This window comes from Apteryx rowi, unplaced genomic scaffold (genome assembly GCF_003343035.1).
Source record: "Apteryx rowi isolate R43461 unplaced genomic scaffold, aptRow1 scaffold_47, whole genome shotgun sequence".
Taxonomy (NCBI): Eukaryota; Metazoa; Chordata; class Aves; order Apterygiformes; family Apterygidae; genus Apteryx; species Apteryx rowi.
In genome coordinates this window covers 3,519,007-3,540,128 of record NW_020450727.1, presented here as the reverse complement: position 1 = coordinate 3,540,128, position 21,122 = coordinate 3,519,007, and the positions used below count along the sequence as shown (strand labels likewise).

The window sequence follows — 21,122 nt, the reverse complement described above, 5'->3', positions numbered from 1 at the left end:
CCGGCGCGGGGGGGGGGCGGGGAGGAGGCAGAGAGAGGCGGAGGCAGAGCGGGAAATAAATATTTCGTTTATTAACACTCAAAGTGCCGTTTTCGCCAGCCGCGCCAGAGCTCGCGGGTTACAGCCAGCAAAGCTCCCGGCCGGGCGGCGGCCCCGCGCCCGAGGGAAACGGGGCCCCGTTACAGCGGTACAAACCCCCGAGCGAAATGAAAGCCATGTACCAGCAAGGAAATAAAACAGGTAAATACATAGAAATTTGTTTAAAAAAAAATGAAAAAATTTATACATTTTTTTTTACAAGCACAATTTTAAAAATGTAACAAAGTCAAATGTGCATGAGAAGTGAAGGAAACACCGTACCAGGCAATTATTAATTTGACGGAGTATATCGACTCTTTCTAAACTATGGACTTAAGGACAAGTCAACAGTGCACAGCCTAACTAGCATGAGAAGTTTTACTTGGTACCATTTTAAACATTAGGCTTTCTTAACCCACATTAAAAAAAATCGGAAATTCAGATATTAGATTGACATCCTGCTAGTTTAAAAGAAGCAGCCAAGTCTTTAAAGCATGTTCCAAACGTGAGACACTCCCTATCAGCAAGAGGACAAACATGCTTTAACCTTTCCCAACATCAGAAAACCGGAACAGGAGAGGGTCTACAAAGAAACACTGAGACAGACATAGGACAGGAGATAGGAGAATGGGACCTCCCCAAGTTGGTGTTGTCTTCCTACTTTTTTATTCCCCAGTCAACTCTGAGAATTCAAAGATTGCTTTTCAACTTTTCAGAACAGTGTATTTTCTCTGCATTGATTAAATACTTCAGCTTTTTTTTTTTTTTTTTTTTTTTTTTTACAAAATTCTTAAAAGAGAAATCACACTGTTGTCCCTACAGAGTGTTTTAATATATCTTTAAGTACAATTCGTGTCTGATTTTGGAAATACAAATACATTTTGAATGGTTAAAAACAAAAATTAAAAAAATATTTTGAACATCAGCCAGCTGAAAATATATTTATCTAGTAAATTATCTCTCAAAGCTTTTATATATTTAATTATTCTAACTAAACAGTACCCTTAAAAAACAAGTTCATAAAAATGTAGAAATGAAATTGTGGAATAAGATTACTGGGATATATATACACACACACACACACATTCAATGCATACACAGAATTACAAGTACTCCTAAGTTTGGAAGGTTGTTAGACAAATGGAACTAGTAAGCAATGCTCAACTCCTGAGTTCCTCAACCAAGATAACCATAGGCTAATTTTTTAATTTTTTTTTAATATACACAAGATATTCCATGTAAAGCAGCAACAGCAGTGCAGTTACTGATAGCAACATCTCAAAAGTAATAAAAAACCATACATCCAGACAGTAGTACATTGCACACATACATGATTCTCATACACCCATCAACAATTGGTCAGAGTATTAAATCAGTGTACAAATTAAATATTTCCAAAAATGTGCAAAAAAGTCAACATTGATAGAAAAAAAACACCTTTGTGTACATACATTACAAACTGTGCCCAGCATTCAACTGAGTAAAAACATTTACAGTGAGAAACTGATAGATTAAATAGAGAATTTAATGGCTACATAAAAAATGTACATTAGATCAAGAGTAAATTTACAAATTTTTATTCATAGCTTCATGAAAACTAAAAGCCTACGTTCCAATTTATCTAAGTCTCCCTCCACGTATTTACAATGATATTCCTTTATATGACTTGTGTGAGGTCTGAGATGACAGACACTTTTTTTTTATTATAATAAACCATTTCAATTTTAGGGTGACACCATCTTTTAAACTGGTATTAATGAGAAACGAACACTAGGAAACTGACAATCTAATGCCTGTTCAGAAAAGAAAATGCAATCCTTGTTTTTAAATCCACATTATATAATCTTTGGGGAAAAGGATAATCTATTATTGGGGGAAAATACATGAAAAACATCTGAAATATTTCCCGCAAATATCCACTCTGGAGTTACCATATCCTTTTCCTTATTTCCCCACAAAAGACCTTGACCTCCAATCTTCATCAGTGGACTCAATGTAAGGACTGAATCACGAGATACGATTTTAATGCATTTAATCCAGTTCCTCTCCCTTTAAAGTAGGTTCATGAAAAACTAAGACCTAGCCAAAGCATGACTGCTAATGTTGTTTGATACACGAGAAGTTTTTTCTCCATCTCACCTTCCCCCTCAAATATATGGATGTAAATATTGCTAGAGTGAAACCGAACATTGCTTTGTATGGCACCGAGCATGGCTACAGGAGCCACATGCCAAACTCCTGGTATGGCCAGGAGCTGCAGGATGCGTGTCACATCCCTGGAGCACGGGGCCYGCGCGGCGACAGCAGCAGCCGTGGCCCCACGGGGAGGAGAGCGCGGGGCAGGCTGTTGCCCTCTGCCCCAGCACACCCACCCCGCAGCCTCGGCCYGGCAGCCCTCACTAGCCAACTCCCTCCAGCAAGCAGGAGTCTCCAGGACCCTCGACTCACGTGACGGAGCCTGGTATTAAGCTCTGTGTTAGCTCCCGTGCAATTCAGGAGCTATCAGCRGCCACCACCTCTACAGTATTTAAGTAATGCCAATTAAAATGAAAAAATAAACCGTGTGTAGGCCAAGCAGAGAAAATAAAAAGAGAAAAGCTCCTTTGCTTCTGATCAAGAACTTTGAGTTAGAAACCCCAGTTTGGAAGCAGTTCTGCCCCCTTTGGTGTGTTTGTGGCTCCTCTTGAAGGCAGCATACACCCCTTATAGTTGTGGGTGAGATTTGGCTCTTAAGTAAAACAGACTGCTTCATCGCAGCTTTGAAATGTCCTTATTATGGCGCACAGAGCAATGCAGATCACAAATTACTTTTCTTCACGGCATTCCTTAAGTGTCCCAAAACTCAAACCTGGCTACAAAGTAAGTTGCCAAATTTAGTCACCAAGCGTGTACATTATTATTCGAATGACATCAATAAGATTAAGTTAAAAAGAGTTTTAAAAAACCAAACTCTTCATTTTAATGCTGGCATGAATTTTGCACATCAAAACAGCAACAATAAACACCCAAATCTTTTAAATATGGGCAGTATCCATCACTTTTTACTAGTACCTGCTTTCTTCAGTTAGCAATAGCTTACTGATAGATATATATGTATATGTAAGTAACAGTACTAATCCATGAAACATCACTTTTGGCTATATGTAGATGGGGATAGAAAAGCTTTGGTAATTGTATGTGATTTTACACTGCATACTTGTCATGAACACAAGACAGCAAGTTACCAGCAAGAAGAGATACTGGCAGTAATACTTTTGCTTTTCCAGAAACACCACATGGACTTACATTCAAGCACACAAGTTATGCTTTTTCATATGCATGACAAACTTTCAAGATAAAAAAATAATAATAATCAAAATTTAAGTTACAATAGATCTGACCAATTTGCTCAAGTCTCTGAAGCTGCATACACATTGCTCTATGTTGTCTAAAAGAATGGCTTGCTGTACTGCACTGTACCTCCTGGTGCTGCAAGAAGGCTTTCAGTCAAGACAATGGCAGGATTAGGATTATCTAAAAGAAACAGGAAACAGTTTAACAGGAACAAAGCTGGCTTCACTGAGGATTCTGTTGATTTGCTAAAACAGAACTAATATTCCTGTATATTGAAAGTAAACAACTGAGTACAGTACCATGTTTAGAAGTGTACCAACTATCGCTTACTAGTCCATTAAAAACTCTTAAGATCTCTACAGTAAAACCAGAGTCTAGTACCCAGAGCTAGGTAACTATCTTGGCTGTAACAGTACCTGTATGAGTGCCGAGAAGTAGTTTTTCTGGTATGCATCAGTTTACAATCTCCAAAATGCAAATACAAAAACTGTATTAGCCTAGGTAGTACTCAAGAAATGCTTCAAAAATTACTTTTTAAAAGCCTCAAACTGAAAGTCTACAGCAGATTACATATAAAGAACACTTTTCAATGCAGTTAGTGAATTTTGGTTTGGGCACTTTAAAAATGTATTTAAAGACTGTTTTGGTGACATAGAATTGTACGACAGCCATAGCATTTCAGTACGGTGTTCAAATTTGAACAAAATTAAGGCATACAGATAAAAAGGCACTAGCTAAAAACAGCTGTTAAATAACATCATTCTGGTATACTGTAAGGACTGCTTAGCTACAATAGGAATTGCAAATCAAGTGAGTTTTTAAGACTTAAATTAAAATTGAGAAAGTAACAGATTTATCAATCAAGAAAAGTCAATTATATCCATATCTTTTTTCAGTACCTGCATGGATATTTTTATCACCCAAATTAAAAATGAACAATCTGCTCCTCAAACGGGACTGAGCTGGATCAAAGCTCACCCATTTGCGTTCCCACCAAATGGAACTTGTATTTACAGTTATTCATAATTTTCCTCATTCTAGCCATACAAAAAAGCTGATTAAAAAAATACATAGAAGTTTAATAAGATTGGCTGAAACAGTAATAAAAGTCCTATTTGTGCCAAAAAGAGCCACGAGCAAACAATGCTGTGAAAGTTATCACCATTAAAAGCAAGGTACACAAGTAGTTAAACTTTTGTTACTTAATATGTGCAAACAGCCAGAATAAGATTCATTAGCAGATAAGTAAGTCCTTTGAAAATACACATACTCACTATCAACCTTGACCCTTTCTTTTTGTGAGTATAGCTTCATCTTGGCATTTACAGAAAAGCAAAACATAACCCCGCAACAGTATTCTTTCCACTGATATTTTCTAATAATTGGACCTAGTACTCAAGCATAACTGATGATTCTAAAATGCTGGTATCTTCATTAATAAGATATTCAAAGGTGTCATCAGGGATCTCAAATCCACAACCCTTCTCTCTAATGGAACTTTACGCATGCAATTCCGTGCACCCTCTGAACTTCTMGAGATGGGGTTTGTTAATTATCATGCCAGTAGTCCACAAAGTGTCTTACAGACACTCTATACAGAAGTACTACATAATTTAATACAGATTGTTTTTCTATCATACCCCAACACAACAACGTTGAAGTGCAACATGCAAGGGRATAAATAGTAACTAACCTTTTGGTAAAACAGTCTCATTTAAATTTGTATATATTTCTAGCTCAAAATATTAACGAATGGTTAATAACCACCTACAGTTACTCTAAGTAGCTTAGGTCAGCTTAGGCTGGAAAAAAATAGTGCAGGCCTAATCTTGATTCATTTAATGTAATTTTACTAGAATCACTTGAACTGGCAAAAGTCATCTTCTTTTAAGAAGTACTGTCTTTACTCAGCAGCTTTCTGATGTCAAAGTTTAAGGAAGATGCATTCTGCAAATTCTCTTTTTCCAATTCCAAAATGCTTACCATTGTCATGACTGAATGCCATTTTTAGAAAAGGCACAAAAGCAACAATTTCAATTACTTTCAGTAATTAAAATCACAATGAGGAAATGATATTGCAATATACATGAGCCAGCACTGCCTCACAGAAAGGACACAGTATTTATTAGAAAACTAGATTCTGAAAAATTTCAAGCTTCAGAGAGTGCAGTTTCTTTTTAGTATAGTATCTTTAATTTTTATGAATGCTACAGATAAACCTGATTACATTTTCCCTTTAATGTCCTTTTTTGGTAATAATAAATTTCCTTACCTTTTCAGATATCACTGTCCACTACTGATTTTATATACATTTCCAGCTTGGTTTTGGTACCTTCTTGATCTGTTTGGAATCAGTCATTTCAATTACACAATCTTTAAATAGCTACATAAATTATTAGGCTCTACATTAAACCTCCCTCCCCTGCTGCCACTAAATTTTGCTTATAAAGCAAAGGTCCTTTACAGCAGAGTACACACCAACTCTCTCTAAAGGCTGCTTTCGTACCTTTTGTCTAGTTACAGAGAAACTAAAAATAAATCAATACAAGTTGACTTTCATTTTGGCCTTCTAAATTTTCCCTGGTTGGGTTAATTCTTCCCATGCTTATAAAATCCTGCAGTTATGTACCCTGACCAAAACAAACTATATGCTGAATAAAACACTCACAGAAACTGAAAAAGGCCACCACACACAGACTCAGGAGAGGTGGCTCAAAACAGAAGGAAAATCATTCTTACTCTACTACAGGTAAAGCGATTAGAATAGATCCATACTCCTGCTTATGCTCGGTAGAAGATTTGGAAATTCCTAGAATAAATTCAGAAATCTCATGAGTTAACTGCCATGAGAATGGGTAAATTTATTATTCTGTGTCCGTGCTCTTCGTAATTCTGATAGTCCTCTAAGGATGCAAAACAGACAGGAGCCTGGGGATTACAGTGCGTAACCCTGTCAGAGGGGACAAGGTTCACAATATCGGCCCGCTCTGTTTTTACGTAACAACAAAAGCAAGCAAGAAATCATCCCAAACAGCATGCGTTATTTCAGTTCTGTAGTCCAGTAGTTCCAATTCCCTTTTCAATTATTTATATAGTGTACTTCTACAAAAATATGAGAGTTTGACTTTTCTGTAGCAAAAAGTCAGTTATTAACTATACCTGATCAGCACCAGGCTTCTCAATTGAGGACTCGTATTTCAGATTTTACCTTTCTTTTATTATTCTCTTTCAGAAATGGAAAAAGTGATTAATTTATGTTTTATGACATTTGGAAACCTGATAAACACTGATCATCTGGATTATCAGGCTGTAGTAATCATGCTCATGTTTAGTTGCTGGCTCACTTTGTGTTTTTGGCCTATTCTTCATACAATCTTTTGTGCTGTGCCTTCTTGTTTAGGTGGATTCATCATCATTATCTTATGAAAAGTATAACCAGAGTTYTCTCTTTTTCTGTGACTTATTCCTAGTGCTAAAAGATGCTGGGCTTCATTACAGAAATTTTCAACACATCCTAAATGACTGAACTGTTACTAAAACAATTTTCTAGTGCATAATGGGAAGAATTTTATATTATTCAGGCACTTGATGTTGACATACATTCCACCCTAGTGCCTCTCAACAGCTTTGAAGACATTATTTCTTACAGCTCATTCTGAATCGTATACTGCACAAGGATTAGTCACTCCCATTCCCCCCAACCATTCACAGGATTGTAGAGGAAGATTCTCCTCAATATCGTTATTTTTTCTTATCTAAGAAAACTGTCTCCCTCCAAGCTTATGCACTAGAGGATTCTCTTTGGCAGATACAGCAGGAGGCATTCTCCAACTATTTACATCCAACAGCTGACTCTTCTGTTTATTCTGGAAATTTTCACCTTGCAGTATAGTAGTTCCTAGGAGTCTGCGTCCATAATCTGTTTACCTGTAAATCTTTTCCTATTAAGATATAGTTCTATACCAAAACCTCTATTTACTGAATCCATGTCGAGTTCTATTTTGTTATTTTCTTTTGGTCACAGAGGAAGTACCAGGTAGACACGCTGCTGCACAAAGAGTTCCAAGTTCTTCCAGCTTCTAAATAATTCTCAAAACTGTGGGTTTAAGCTTAAACTGTTAAATCTGGAAACTGATTAAAATGCTAAAATATAAGAACTTAGAACTCTCTGCAGCAAGTACCTATAAACACAAAGAACAATCACAGATAAGTAACTTTCTTGTCCTCTAGCTGCATGTCTGTTTTTCCCTGCACCCTGAGTCAGTCAGCAGTGTCAGAAAAAGTCACACAGTCACTGACTGTCCAATCATTTGTCTTTTTTTTTTTTCCTCTTTAAATAAGGAACAAGTATGTACTAAAGTGCTTTATCTACATGAACCACATCAGTACATTATAGAAACAAAAAGTTCTAGTCCTGGTGGGAGTGGGGGAGGGAAGATTCTCATTTTACATACAAAATTTAGATTGTTTACAATCTAAGTGAAACAAAGATTCAAGAGAATGTGTTCTCTCTCTTGTCTTTTTTCTCCTTTTTTGTAAAAAATAAAAAATAAAAGTGCAGTCAAATAGAAAATAAATGCAGTAGATGCAAGCTGAGTTGAGGCAGGCTGTTAGTGATAGTGTGCAAACGTGTGTCTTAGCAGTTCATCTGCAAAYGGTCGCAACTTGGCCTCGATAAAAATCCGTTTCAAGAAATCCCGAGCATGGTCTGAGACATGAGGTGGTAACTGGGGGTTGGTTGGCTGAGTGGCAATTTTAAAGATGGCAGCCATTGCTTCGAACTCTGCCCAAGGGGGCTTCTCAGTGAGCATTTCTACCACTGTACAACCTACGCTCCTGAAACAGAGGCAAAAGTGAAACAGCAGGTTACAACAGTCATGCTCTTCTAGGAAAACAAGAAATATCAGATAGCTACTAAAATACCACAAATAAGTGTTGTCCACTTAATGCTCCAGAGCAACTTCAGGGGAAAATAGAATTTCACACACTTGTGCATACAACTCTACTCTTTATCTCAAAGTTACACAAATCACTACCTGCATCTTCACTTTATTTCTTCACTGGGCCAAAGGCAACTACCTCAGTGAAGAAATAATTACATTTTTATTTAGACAATACTGATTGGATTATGACACTGCCACTATTCAGATTCAGATCTAGTGCTCAGCAGGCCAATACAAGCCAGGAGCATTACAGAATCCTTGTACTCTAGCTCTTCAGACATCTTCAGGACTTGAATGCACTTGAAAGCTTTCTTGCTCATTATGTCCTAGGGGAAATGCAAAGCAAACAGCAATGCTCTACATTAAAATAAGTCAGAATATAGTGCATATTTTGGTAGCTCATTAAGAAATGCATAAGTTATCACTGAAGTAAGAGTATAAGCTTTTTAACTTCCATGTTATATTTTTGCGTGCTATTAAGTGGTGGTATCTTCGTCTTTTAGCTAAAGATACTAATACAGTCCAGATTGTCAGACAGTTTTAAGATCATACATGATCCTTGGATAAGAAGCTTACGTTTAAATGATTTTTGAAGGCAGAAGGGTGTGCATATGTCCAGAACTTTGCTCCATAAGAACTACAAGTTCAATCTCTGTCAAAAATATGTGAACGATACTGCCAAATTGATAGGTTGGAATAATTTCTGAATTTTCAAGAAATTTTATGGTAGGACAGAGGTTCATTTCTTTCTAAATCCCTACTGTCTAGTTAAGGAATTATTCAACAACAGAAATCCAGCTTCAGTACTTCTTAATATTAAGCCATTGAAAAACATGTGTTAACCTTGATACAAATACTTCAAAGCTGAACAAGCCAACTACCRCAAGTCTATAAGGCTGTTCCATAAGTACAGCAGGATAATTACTAGGTGATCTCTATTAGGCTAAATGAATTCCCCCTGACATGAAAGTATGGCTGTTGGCTGGATATAACATGGCTCCTACTATTGTTTTTAAGCACACAAAACATTAGGCAAGAGTAGATAATCAGGAGCAGTAATGAATATTCTTTCTGCTCACAAATCACTTCCAATATAAGGAGTCTAGTGGCTGAAATCATGCCTGCTGGGCTTGTGGTATGTTAGACTGTGTGATATTACACAGTGTATCACAAACATTCATCTTTGAAATTTGTCTTTCCATCTTCATTCTTGAAAGTTTAATAACTCCTCACACCAATACTTTTTACTACTCTTCTGTTAAAATTTGGTAAATTYGTTCTTATGCGCTCATGTTTTAAGGGACCAATATTTCATTTTGTGCCCTGCATCAAAGATGATTTAGTGATAAATGAAGTTCCAGTAAGCAAAGTATTAACTTATGGGACACTGATTTAAATGATACTTCAAAGCTTCAGTGCAGCTTTCACCCAGTAACTCACCAGGATTTACAAAGAGTCTGGTAATCCTAACTTCATGCAAGGTTGGCTCAAAGGATTCTCATAGGATCTCTAAATCAATGGGCACAGGAATTGACAAACCAAAAATTCCCAGATTTCATCTGTGTTATTTTCTCCAAATATGACCGTCACTGCTCACACTTATCACCTTATTTCAGCTTAAACCCCAGGAAAAAAAAACATTCCAACTTCAGATAGTGCCTGCACACCAGTGAGAAAGAGCCTGTTCTGAAATGGTGCCTTTCAGCAGAAAAGTTTTTTTGACATACCAGATATCTGCTTTTCTGCCATATCCTTCTCCACTAATAACTTCTGGACTCATCCAGTACGGAGTTCCTGTGACAGACTTCATTCCTGTACCAGAGAGACAGATAGTCTGGAGTCGTTTGCTGGCACCAAAATCACCTAGCTTCACATTGCCTGCTGAATCTCGCAGAATATTTGCTCCTGGAAGAAAGAGAACATAGCATTACATTCATGAAAGGCCCATTAAGGCTTTGGTGTGGAAAACAGTAACAAATATTGGATTTCACTGATAAAATACAAGATGGGCCCAGTATTTCAAGCCAGAGAATTTACTTTCTCTACTCATTCCTATCACTCTACTTCTGAGGTTCAGAAAATAATCACTTGTTCATACTGTTTTGCCTCCTAGGCCTTTGCAAGGAAGCTTCAGTCACCTTTGTAAACTCATACTGGCAAAATAAGCAACGTGCCAAATATGTTTTAATATAAAGGAAATWAAAAAAATGGGAAAGAAGTTTCCACAGCACTAAAACTATCTTGATACTGTATTAAAGTCACAAGCTATGTTATAGATTTGYTCAAAACAATTATCTTGCATAAGCATGCACAGATTGACAGTGGTATCTCAATCTTTTCCAAAAAGACTATTGATATAAAGCAAAAGGAAAACAATGTAAAATTTTTAGGGAACACAATGGCATGGTGTCCAACACACCTATTTTGCACATCACTGATCTTACTACACATTCATAGCTTGCTTAGGCAGCACTTAAGAATCACCTGTATCTATTTGCAAAAGGTAAATGTCTGTTCCATTAGTTTTCCTGGCTGGCAAATGGAAGAAGTCTGAATCATATGGATCATGCAAATCACCTCTGCCAGTAAATTCTTTTAACAGTGAAGTGCTGGGTAATTTCTATATAACCAACAAACAAAACTGTGTACAAATAAGTACTTTAGAGTCATGATGCTTTCCTTTGCATGTTCCATCTATTTGTAATGACATAATCCTTTAATATAATAAAAACTGTTAACACACACAAAAAATCAGAACTAAAATTTATGATTGTTTTGCAGAGACAGACTAGGGAAACATTTTTAAAAGTCTTAAAACAGTATAAAGATGCTTTTTTTTTTTTTCCCCCTCAGTTTACAGCAGTGACAAAGATAAGTGATGGAAGGCAATGTTTTCACGATAGTTTCATGTTGATTCTCAATATTTTGGTATTTCAAACTTAATTTTTAGTATTTTATGCTAGAATTGAATTTGTATTAAAAGCACAGAACTGTGTACAGAACTATCCTTCTCATTACCTTTAATATCTCGATGGACAATCATGTTACTGTGCAAATAGTGAACTCCTTCCAATATCTGCCGCGTGTATTTACGAGTCACATTCTCTGTGAGTGCTCCATATGATTTTAATTGGTCTTTGATAGAACCCTATGGCAAAGAAAGAGTATGAAACACTAACATTTCTAGACTCATAAATGGTTTAATATTATAGCTGAAACCCCATGAAGTTTATGCCTGAAATGTAGATATTTGAAGTTGCAGGATTTCTCCGCTACCTCCACTAAGAAAATCTTCAAACTTTCACTAGGAAGAGGCTGAACACGCAAGTCATATACTGAAATACCAGACTATTAACTTCAAAACTATCWAATAACTTAATAGTGCCAGCCTGTTGTACAGAAAAAGAGAACAGCATTCAACACCATTCTTAAGTGTTTTGATGATTAAATGATGATACTCAATTTAGACCTGTACAGAACAGATGGTGTTTACTTGGGGGGGGGGGGGGGGAGAGTTGGCATGGAAAAACCTGAAAGCTGGAGGACTGTGCTTCACATCTGCATAAAAATTAAAAGCTAGACAGGTCTTGGTATAAAATAACATTCACGGTTTTATAAATATCTTTACATAAAATGGCTTTGTTATGCAGAGATACAAACYGCTAAAATTACTTCTTTGATACTATCCTCCAAATCTCAGAAAAATTCAAGCCGCCTCCAAAAACAAAGCCCAAAACTCACCTAAAAATACCACTTTTCTTCTGTGGAGTTTCACAGTAAAGTAGAATGCAGTAACTCTATTCAGAAATACTGATCCTATGTTTTTATAAGGGCACATTTTTTTCAGCTCTGTTAGTCCCACTTGGTGAGAAAATGAAAATCTACAGTTTTCAGAGCACAGACTAGATCTTGACAAAATAGTAAAAGCAGAACAGTTCAGTATGTACCCAAGTGCCACACAAAAGACAAGCACCAAGATTATTTTCAATGCACTTATTCTCACAACTATCTTCACTACTTTTTCTCAAAAGCTGACATGGTGACTACACAACAGCATAAGCTGAAGTGCAGTAAAAAGAAATATTACGCTTTAGGGAGATTCCAGACTTTACTGCTAATAATACTGTCTTTTCAAAGACAGTACTTCTTATGCCAAAATCAAATGCAAATGATTTTTGTACAAACCACTAATTCTGAATACATGAACAAACAATGGAGAAGAGAGTCAGGCTGCTGTAAGCACACCCCCAATATCTATCTTCGGCTATTGTTTTTACTTAGGCATTTCTTTAATATCTGCGTGCACTGCTGCAGAAGCTGTCTACTTGGGTGCATGTCACATTGTGTAGAAAYGATGATTGAAGTGGGCTGGTTTTCTTGCTTACCCCAGGCATATATTCCATGAATATAGAGAGTGTTCTTTCTGGCGGATCTCTTAAGAAGCCATAATACTGAACAATTCTTTCATGAAGCAGATTTTTCAGCAGCTGAATCTCACATTCAAGTGCATTTACTTCCTAAAAGGAAAAAAACAAGATTTACCACATTTGATCTAATAACATTAAAATAATGTTTGGGGATTTTTTCAGCAGGACAATATGTACCTATTTAAGGGATATTTAAAGTAAATAACACTACTACTCTTGTAGTTTATGTAAAGTTTACACATTTTATAATAAGAAAATACCACAATCAGACTGAGGGAAGGGAGGAAAAAAAAAGTGTTTGTTTTCTGTAAATTRGCTTTGGGATGATTTTGCTCTCATTTCATTATTTCTCTTATTTTGAAGTTATATCTGTTTCAGAACACAGCAGGTATCAAGATGTGTATGCACATTACATAACATATCCTAAACTGCCAACTGGGCAAAAAGAGTTTTGTTTGTTTGTTTGCTTAAGTCTTTCAACTGGATTAACTAGCATTAATTCTTAACTTTTCCAGTACATCAAGGTTTTTGCTTAGAAAAGACTGGTTAATATTGTAACTGTGAAATACAGTAAACAAACCACATGAACAAATAAGGTGCTTCCACTAGAGTTACCTGAAATGCTTTACTTTCCATTTGTAAAATTTACTGCATAATATCTTTCAAAATGCCCCACAAATTCAAATTTCGATGAATTCCAGATTTCACCCAGAAGCCTTTCATCAAAATTTACTTTTTAATCCATCACAGTCTACTGATGATACCCCCCACATTTCTGAAGTTAGAAGGAAAACAGATTTTTGACACTGACAGATGCACATTACAAAATGCTATGGTAAGCGAGGTTACAGAACTGTTTCTACAAGAGAGATCCTGCAGTTTTTCTATATTTACCATTTGCAAAGCAAAATCAGTTGTTTTGTTATATTTTTAAAGAAATAGCAACAACAACTACACTAGAAATCTACAGCACAAGTGATTCTTGGCTTTTCTRGATCCGACATCACTAGTAACAGCAACTATAACTGGTAGCCACTYGATTCTGCAGTAATGCTTACACCCATTGCTCCCCAGGGCATGCTCCCCACAGTGTGGAATGCAGTCCTAATGCAGGAAAATTAATAATTCTTTTTCCATCCTGTAAAAAGCAGCAAATACAATTTGGAAAAAAAGAAACAGAAGACTAGTGCTAATTACATTGTTTCTCTTCTTAAATGTCCAATATTTGAAGGACAAACTCAATTTCAAAGAGAGAAACTGTCAACAAAAGTAGTGCTCCTCAGAGAGAAGTACTGCCAATAACAGTAACTAGCCCTGATGCCCAGAGCTTTACCAAAAAAGCCCAACAATCCATACCCAAAACCCTGTAGCTTTCTACACTTAACCCCCCCCCTTAAAAAACAAACCAAAACAAACCAAACACCTTTATGCAAGGAACTACCAAGTGCAGTGAGAACTTGAACACTCAAACAGCCTCAGGGTGTGATTCCATGAGAYTTTTCAGAAACAAAGTTTTTCTTTTTTAACCTGACTCATTCTGGTGATATTTTTAAATTTAAATTACCCCCCAAAGACATCTGTAGATTCTGGTTTAACAAGCAACCTTGAACAGTTGTACTGTTACAATTAAAATGACTGTAAACTATGGAGGGGCAGGTGGAAACTACCAGCCAGGACTGGCAGGATAAGAATCTCAAACTGTCTTCATGCCAAACATATCCTTGAGAATTTATTTTCAGGAACAGCATTTAAATAAGGGCAGAATTTCTGTTTGTAAATGCAATTTGTTCTAGTTCCTATACTAATTTAAGTAAAATAATCATCTATTTCAGAACACACTTCATGATAGATTGCTTAATTCTATGAACAGACACTGCCCCAAGTTAGGTCATGCATGTTCACTGCATAACGATACATCTGAAAATGAAAAAACACGATGCAGCACTAAAATGAGTTAATCAAATTAATCATCAAGGTATTAATAAAACAGGATTCCTAAAAAGTCATGAAAACAAAACACATTTTAAAGGATTCATCACATTCATGAAAAGGAACAACATGAGTCTATAGTCTAGAGCAGACCACTTTAGCAGAAACCCTTTACAAACTCCCTGTTTTACATCACTTACCTTGCTGGTTTCTGGACTATCAGGATCAAACTGAACTTGTTTAACAGCAAGTTCTCTTCCAGTATCAGCATCGTAGCATAGGTATACTCTGCCAAATGCACCTTGACCCAGCAGTTTACCAAGTCTCCAGTTAGTTGGAGCTCGTGGTGCTGAAAATATAAGTATGCTTTGGTTTTCAAATTCATTCACAAAATAATTTCCAGTACACAGACACACACTTAAAGGAATAAGTAATAGTCTGAAAGAGACATGGTATGTTAAGGAAATTTAGTAACACTTTTTAAGAATTGAGGACTGATTAAAATGTATCATTATAAAAGTCATCATAGAAAGTATATTTGCTCCTGAAATACCACCATAAATATAAAACAATACCAACTAGAGACTACAGTTTACTGGAAAAGTTGACTAACATGAGCAAAAATAAACTTTAATCGCATCCTATGTGACAATTCTTGGGTTCTCAATAGTCTAATATATCATCAGAAATTGTCTTTTTAGTGATTTGTTATCACAGATGTAAATTCCATGTGAAAATCTACATGAAGGTTGGCACAATAAGCAAAAAAAAATTGCTTGAAAATATAGTCTTGACCTTTTCCTATTAGAGAGATGAAACATATTATTCAATTGCATGTATTCTGATGATGTGTTTGGTTTTGACATGATTCACCTAGGGAGGCATAACCCCATGCACCAGTACAGGGTGGGGGCTGACCTGCTGGAAAGCAGCTCTGCCGAGAAGGACCTGGGAGTGCTGGTGGACACCAAGTTAAGCATCAGCCACCAATGTGCCCTTRTGGCCAAGAAGGCCAATGGCATCCTGGGGTGCATTAGGAAGAGTGTTGCCAGCAGGTCGAGGGAGGTGATCCTTTCCCTCTACTCAGCCCTGCTGAGGCCACATCTGGAGTACTGTGTCCAGTTTTGGGCTCCCCAGTACAAGAGACACATGGAGCTACTGGAGAGAGTCCAGAGGAGGGCTACGAAGATGATTAGGGGACTGGAGYATCTCTYWTATGAGGAAAGGCTGAGAGAGCTGGGCCTGTTTAGCCTGGAGAAGAGAAGACTGAGGGGGGATCTTATCAATGTATACAGATATCTGAAGGGAGGGTGTCAAGAGGATGGGGCCAGACTCTTTTCAGTGGTACCCAGCAACAGGACAGACAAGAGGCAATGGGCACAAACYGAAACAYAGGAAGTTCCATCTGAACATGAGGAAAAAATTCTTTACTGTGAGGGTGACTGAGCACTGGAACAGGTTGCCCAGAGAGCTGGTGGAGTCTCCTTCTCTGGAGATATTCAAAACCCACCTGGACAGGGTCCTGGGCAACATGCTCTAGGTGACCCTGCTTGAGCAGGGGGGTTGGACTAGATCACCAGAGGTCTCTTCCAACCTTAATCATTCTGCAATTCTGTGATACTTGGAAGGTGATAAAAGAGTTTTTATTGCAGAGTTCACAAAATGCTTTARCTTACAGCGACTGGGTGGGCTGATGTCCATGACTGACAAGGTAGGATTGTCTATATCGCTTCCCCTTCTCCTCATTCTGTTCTCTTCATATTCTGGTGTAAAGACGCTGCTCCCGCTACTCGTGCTCAGTGAGTGATCAGTGGGACTGAAACTAACTGGTGACCGGAAGCTGTTTCCCTGAGTCCTTCTGGCTCTTGGAAAAGTTTTACGACCTTCAATGATATACAACACCATGGTGTTAACATCATGAAAAATAACTACTATGCAAACATATGTATGCATACACTTAATGAATTGCACRTAATTCAAATCTTCCACAACATATGATATGATATAATTTCCAACTAGAAGAAAACAGGCATTTATCACAGATATATCTAAGTACTAGACTGAATCATAAGCGGGCTTAAGTGACCAAAATTAGGAGCAATTAAATTTCAGAACAAATCCACGAACTGTCCCCACCCCCCCTTTTTTTTTTTTTTTTTAACTGACACACGAATTTTGGGGGGGGTAGGAAGAGGGAAGATGCACTGCTGGCTTCAGAACTGCTTCCATTCTTATTGCTCTATTACAATGTATAAACTCCTGATAAAAAGGGGAGAAAGAGTTATGTTTACATTCCAGTGATAACCAGGCTGGCATCTTCACCCTGTGAAGGAATAAGAATCGAAAGCAGAGAAATATCCACAGTTAGAATCAATAGAATGACCACTTAAAAAAAMCAAAATACAACAAAAAAMCCCACAGATGATTCAAAGATGACTACAGCACTAGAATAAAAAAGGACATTGATCTTCAAAGACATTAATTACAACCAGATGCTTAATAGGTTAATTAAGAAGAACTCTTACCATCATTGTAGTCTTGTTGATGGTATGAAATATGGTATCTTCGGGGATAAGTCCCACCCTTTCCAAATTTCTCAAATATTGGGATATCATACTCTACTAGAAAATAAAAAGAAAATATATTTCAAAATTAAAAACATGATGAAAGAATATGGAATAAATCAGTTTTGTATTATAAGTCTCAACATGGGCAACATATCAGAGGATACATTTCAAAGTGAAGTGTCAGAGCAAAAAAGATTATAGAGCAAATTCACAGAACGCTAACAAATCACAAGAAATAAGGGATATTCATACAAAAGTCCTAAAGAATCTCAAGAATTCAATAGCTCAAGTGTGATTTGTAATCTTTTGTTTAAAAGAGTATCAGAGGACTGCTGCATGGCTAATAACTCCAATTTTAAAAATAATTTGTAGGGAAATTCTGGGAAGTTACAGTTCATTAGCAAGAAAATTGGCAGAAACTATTACAAAGAATAAAAGATACATAAATATGATATACTGGCAAAGAGTCAATGCAGCCTGAACTACTAAAACACACTCAATAGGTCCTCCTTTAAAAACCTATTAAAGAAGAAAAATAATCATAAGATAAAGGGGAAAGTCCTTCACAGATAAGTATTTGGTTAGAAGATAAGCACACAGGATAGGAGTGAATGGTCAACAGTTTCACAAGGATCTGGGCAACAACTCACACAGTCTAATTAAGCCTGAATTTTCTGGACAGAACAATGAACAGTGAGGTGACAATGTTATTCAGAGCAATAAAGCCAACAGAGGGATTCCAGAAAGACCTGAAGAATCTAAGTGATTGGCTGTTAAAATGGCAGATGAAATCCAGGGTAGACTAGTGTTAAATGTTGTGATAAAGAATTCCAAGAAAACATCAGCTCAACGCTGAGCATTGGCTGAGAAGCAAATTAAACACTATAAATTATGAGGATATACTGAACAAAGTTTTTGTCTACTCCATTTTAAAGAAGGATTTAGTAACACTGGAAAAGATTAAAAAGTGCAAAGATGATCAAAGATACAAAATTGCTTCTCTGTAAGGCATGTAGGCCTCTATAGCCTAAAAGAGCAATAGCTTAAGGAGTGACATGAGACGTCTATAAAAATCACGAGGGATATAACACTTCATACAACACACAATGAGCTGTACAGCTTCTTTCCACAAGACATTGGGGATGCTTAAAAAAAAAAAAGCAAACAAACCCCCCCCCCCCCAAAACCCCCAAACTTATACAGGTTCAAAGGAGGACTGGACAAATTCATGGAAGAAACACCCATCAAAGCACAAAGGAGCGTCCTGCATTTGGCAAAGCCCTAAAGCCTAACATCTCTAGGAATACATTCTGAAGAAGGAGTATTACTGGCTTGTGTAAGGAAGCCTGACAGYGGTTGCGGCAGCAGAAAGAAGATTAGGCCAGATGGACATCTGTTCTGATTCTACATGCTGCTCTGTTTTTGTTACACACCAACTGATGAGGACAGGCATTGAGTATGTACTTATTAAGTGATCGCTGTCTATCCCATCATTAACAAACAAGGGCATCCTGCACCAGGCAGCAGCAGCAGCATCCAGAAGAACACTCTTGTATGATCTTAGTTAAAAAGTTAGCATGATGAATAAACACAAATAGGCTAAATTAAGATTACCAAAGGCAAACTGTTTTCTGACATTTCCCATATTTTTGGTGTTTATCCCTACAACGTAAATGTTATTTAAACATAGTTATTCTTTTAAGAGTGATGTAGTCTGTTAAGACTCTAGAATCCTAGTTCTCTAGAATCCTTGAAAGAAAAACATTACAGTTGCATGATTATGTGGATAAAGTTTCATAAACAACATAAAAAGAAGCCTTAAAATATAGAGCAATCCAAAAAAATACCCCCAAAACACCCTATATTCATTGGAAGCTAATTATTGTTCAGTAGTATAACTTTATTTCAAGGCATGTCCACAAAAGACACCTCAAAACACTTTCAAGGTTACTCATTGCAGTTGGTATCCTGAACCATGCACAACAATTTGGATTCATGCCAGATTACGGTATGAAAACAACATTAGTGGTGACGATTGATTAATTTATAGGCCCAGCACACACTCCTCCTTCAGCCTTTCACTTTGCAGTACTTTCCATTACAGCAATCATGAGCACTTAAAAATGATTCTCATTTCACAGAGGAGAAAATGGAGGCTCCAACATTAAATAAATTAACCAAGGTTATGCAATAGTTTAGGGACAGACGTTACAGTCCAGTCTGACTCACAGTTGAGTGCCTTTACCCACTGCATCACTTGTTGTTTTCAGAGAGACAAGTATGTTATATTATACATACTAGCAGCAGTGCTATACATGTGATGAGCTAAAAAGAAAGAGTTTGCAAGGAAAGATCTTATCCTTCATGGCATCTTTTATTGTATGTAACTGGTATTTGGATTGTTTACTACCATATTATGTTTGTGCAGTATGTTACCTCTCCATGTGAGCTCTCTCTCTAAGCCCTATTACTTGCAAGAGATTGTATTTTGGAAAGCTAGTACGTTCAGGGATTTTGCCTACCTGAGAACTCCTGATGATTATCTGGATAGCTCTGTGCTCTTGGCATCCGAGATTTGGGGTAGTTGTCTCTAGAAGTGTAAAAACATACAGCATCTAAAAACTGCTGTTAATCTAATGAAGTATTCAAAACATTTAGTCTTACTGTCTAGTTACTTATGACTGATAAAAGTTTAGTGCTATACAAGTTGCCGCACCTGTTTACAGACACAGAACCTAAGTTAAAAAAAAAAAATCAAATCAAATCTAGTAGGTATCAATAATAACTGAAGATCAGTAACAATGGAAAAGCTTGCTGTTTGAGCTATACATATTAATAGAGCAGACTGTGTTACTGAGCAATGGTATTAATAAAAATGTGTTATCACAGGTAAAGCCACTTAGGAGCATTGCTATGTTTAACACCTTCATAGCTAAATACCAAGATTTATATATTGGCAAAATCTCTTACACAGCACACAGATTCTTGACAAAGCTTAACCAAGGAAATGCAGAGCCTTTTAACATTTCTCAAAGTATTTCTTCTTCTCTTCATAAAACTCATAGGACTAAGAGAGCAATTTCACTCAGTCACAGAATGGTGAATGGTGAAGAATTTTTGTCTTCCTATGCGATCACATTATCTCCTACCTACAGTCGCTGTTACATAACTCCCAACTATCAAAAGGAATAGATGGGATTTGCCAGTCAGACAGAACAACCCATTACAGTGTATTTCCATAAGCACACCAAACCAGCAGCCTCCTTTTTCTGGTAAGAATTTCTCTACGAGGTAACAGAAGTTAAACAGAGACACAAAACCTACACTCTCGTAGGAAGTATCTGAATGGAGGGGCTGCGGGGGGGGGGGGAATAATGCAGACTAAGTAGATGGGACAAATTAAGGGGGAGGAGGGAACAGAAAAGGTTTTGAAGGGGAAACATTATAAATTGAATTAGGATTGCTTTGCTTCCCCTTCTTCCTTTCTACTCACCACAACCTCACAAAAAACAAAATTTGGCAAGCGGCAGAATTTTTATCCCATCTAACTACCATGTATAACCTAGTATGCTCCAGCTGCAAAATATTTTTCATGCCTGTTATTCTTTTGTTTGTGAAATGGAAATATATTATTTAACTCAAAAACTTATAAATAATACCAAATGTGTTTGTGTCCTCAAATCACACATTCTCAAATGAAAAGGTACTATGGAAGCTAGAAGTACCTAGTGTATTATCTCTACGAAACTTATAATATATTATCAAAATAAGCCACTTGCTAAACCTCTTTATTCTAGAAAAATGGATATATGCAAGACAAGTTTTACTGTAAAATCAGCTTCTGG

At 36.8% G+C, this 21,122-nt stretch overlaps 1 protein-coding gene across 5 annotated transcripts in view; it reads right to left on the bottom strand.

Moving 5' to 3' along the window:
* The window catches only part of MAP3K2 (mitogen-activated protein kinase kinase kinase 2), a 57,022-nt gene that overhangs the window by 294 nt on the left and 35,606 nt on the right, over positions 1-21,122 (bottom strand). For 2 of the 5 annotated variants that reach the window (XM_026078022.1, XM_026078025.1), the window contains 8 exons: positions 19,800-19,867; positions 17,236-17,331; positions 16,387-16,593; positions 14,911-15,059; positions 12,740-12,871; positions 11,373-11,502; positions 10,082-10,259; positions 833-8,247 (listed from right to left, as the gene is read on the bottom strand). In XM_026078022.1, the coding sequence (XP_025933807.1) occupies positions 8,022-8,247; positions 10,082-10,259; positions 11,373-11,502; positions 12,740-12,871; positions 14,911-15,059; positions 16,387-16,593; positions 17,236-17,331; positions 19,800-19,867 (1,186 nt within the window). In that variant the 3' untranslated portion in view covers positions 833-8,021. Of the gene's footprint in view, positions 1-832; positions 8,248-10,081; positions 10,260-11,372; positions 11,503-12,739; positions 12,872-14,910; positions 15,060-16,386; positions 16,594-17,235; positions 17,332-19,799; positions 19,868-21,122 lie in introns of those variants that run through there. The other 3 variants (XM_026078024.1, XM_026078023.1, XM_026078026.1) reach the window with 3 other exon arrangements.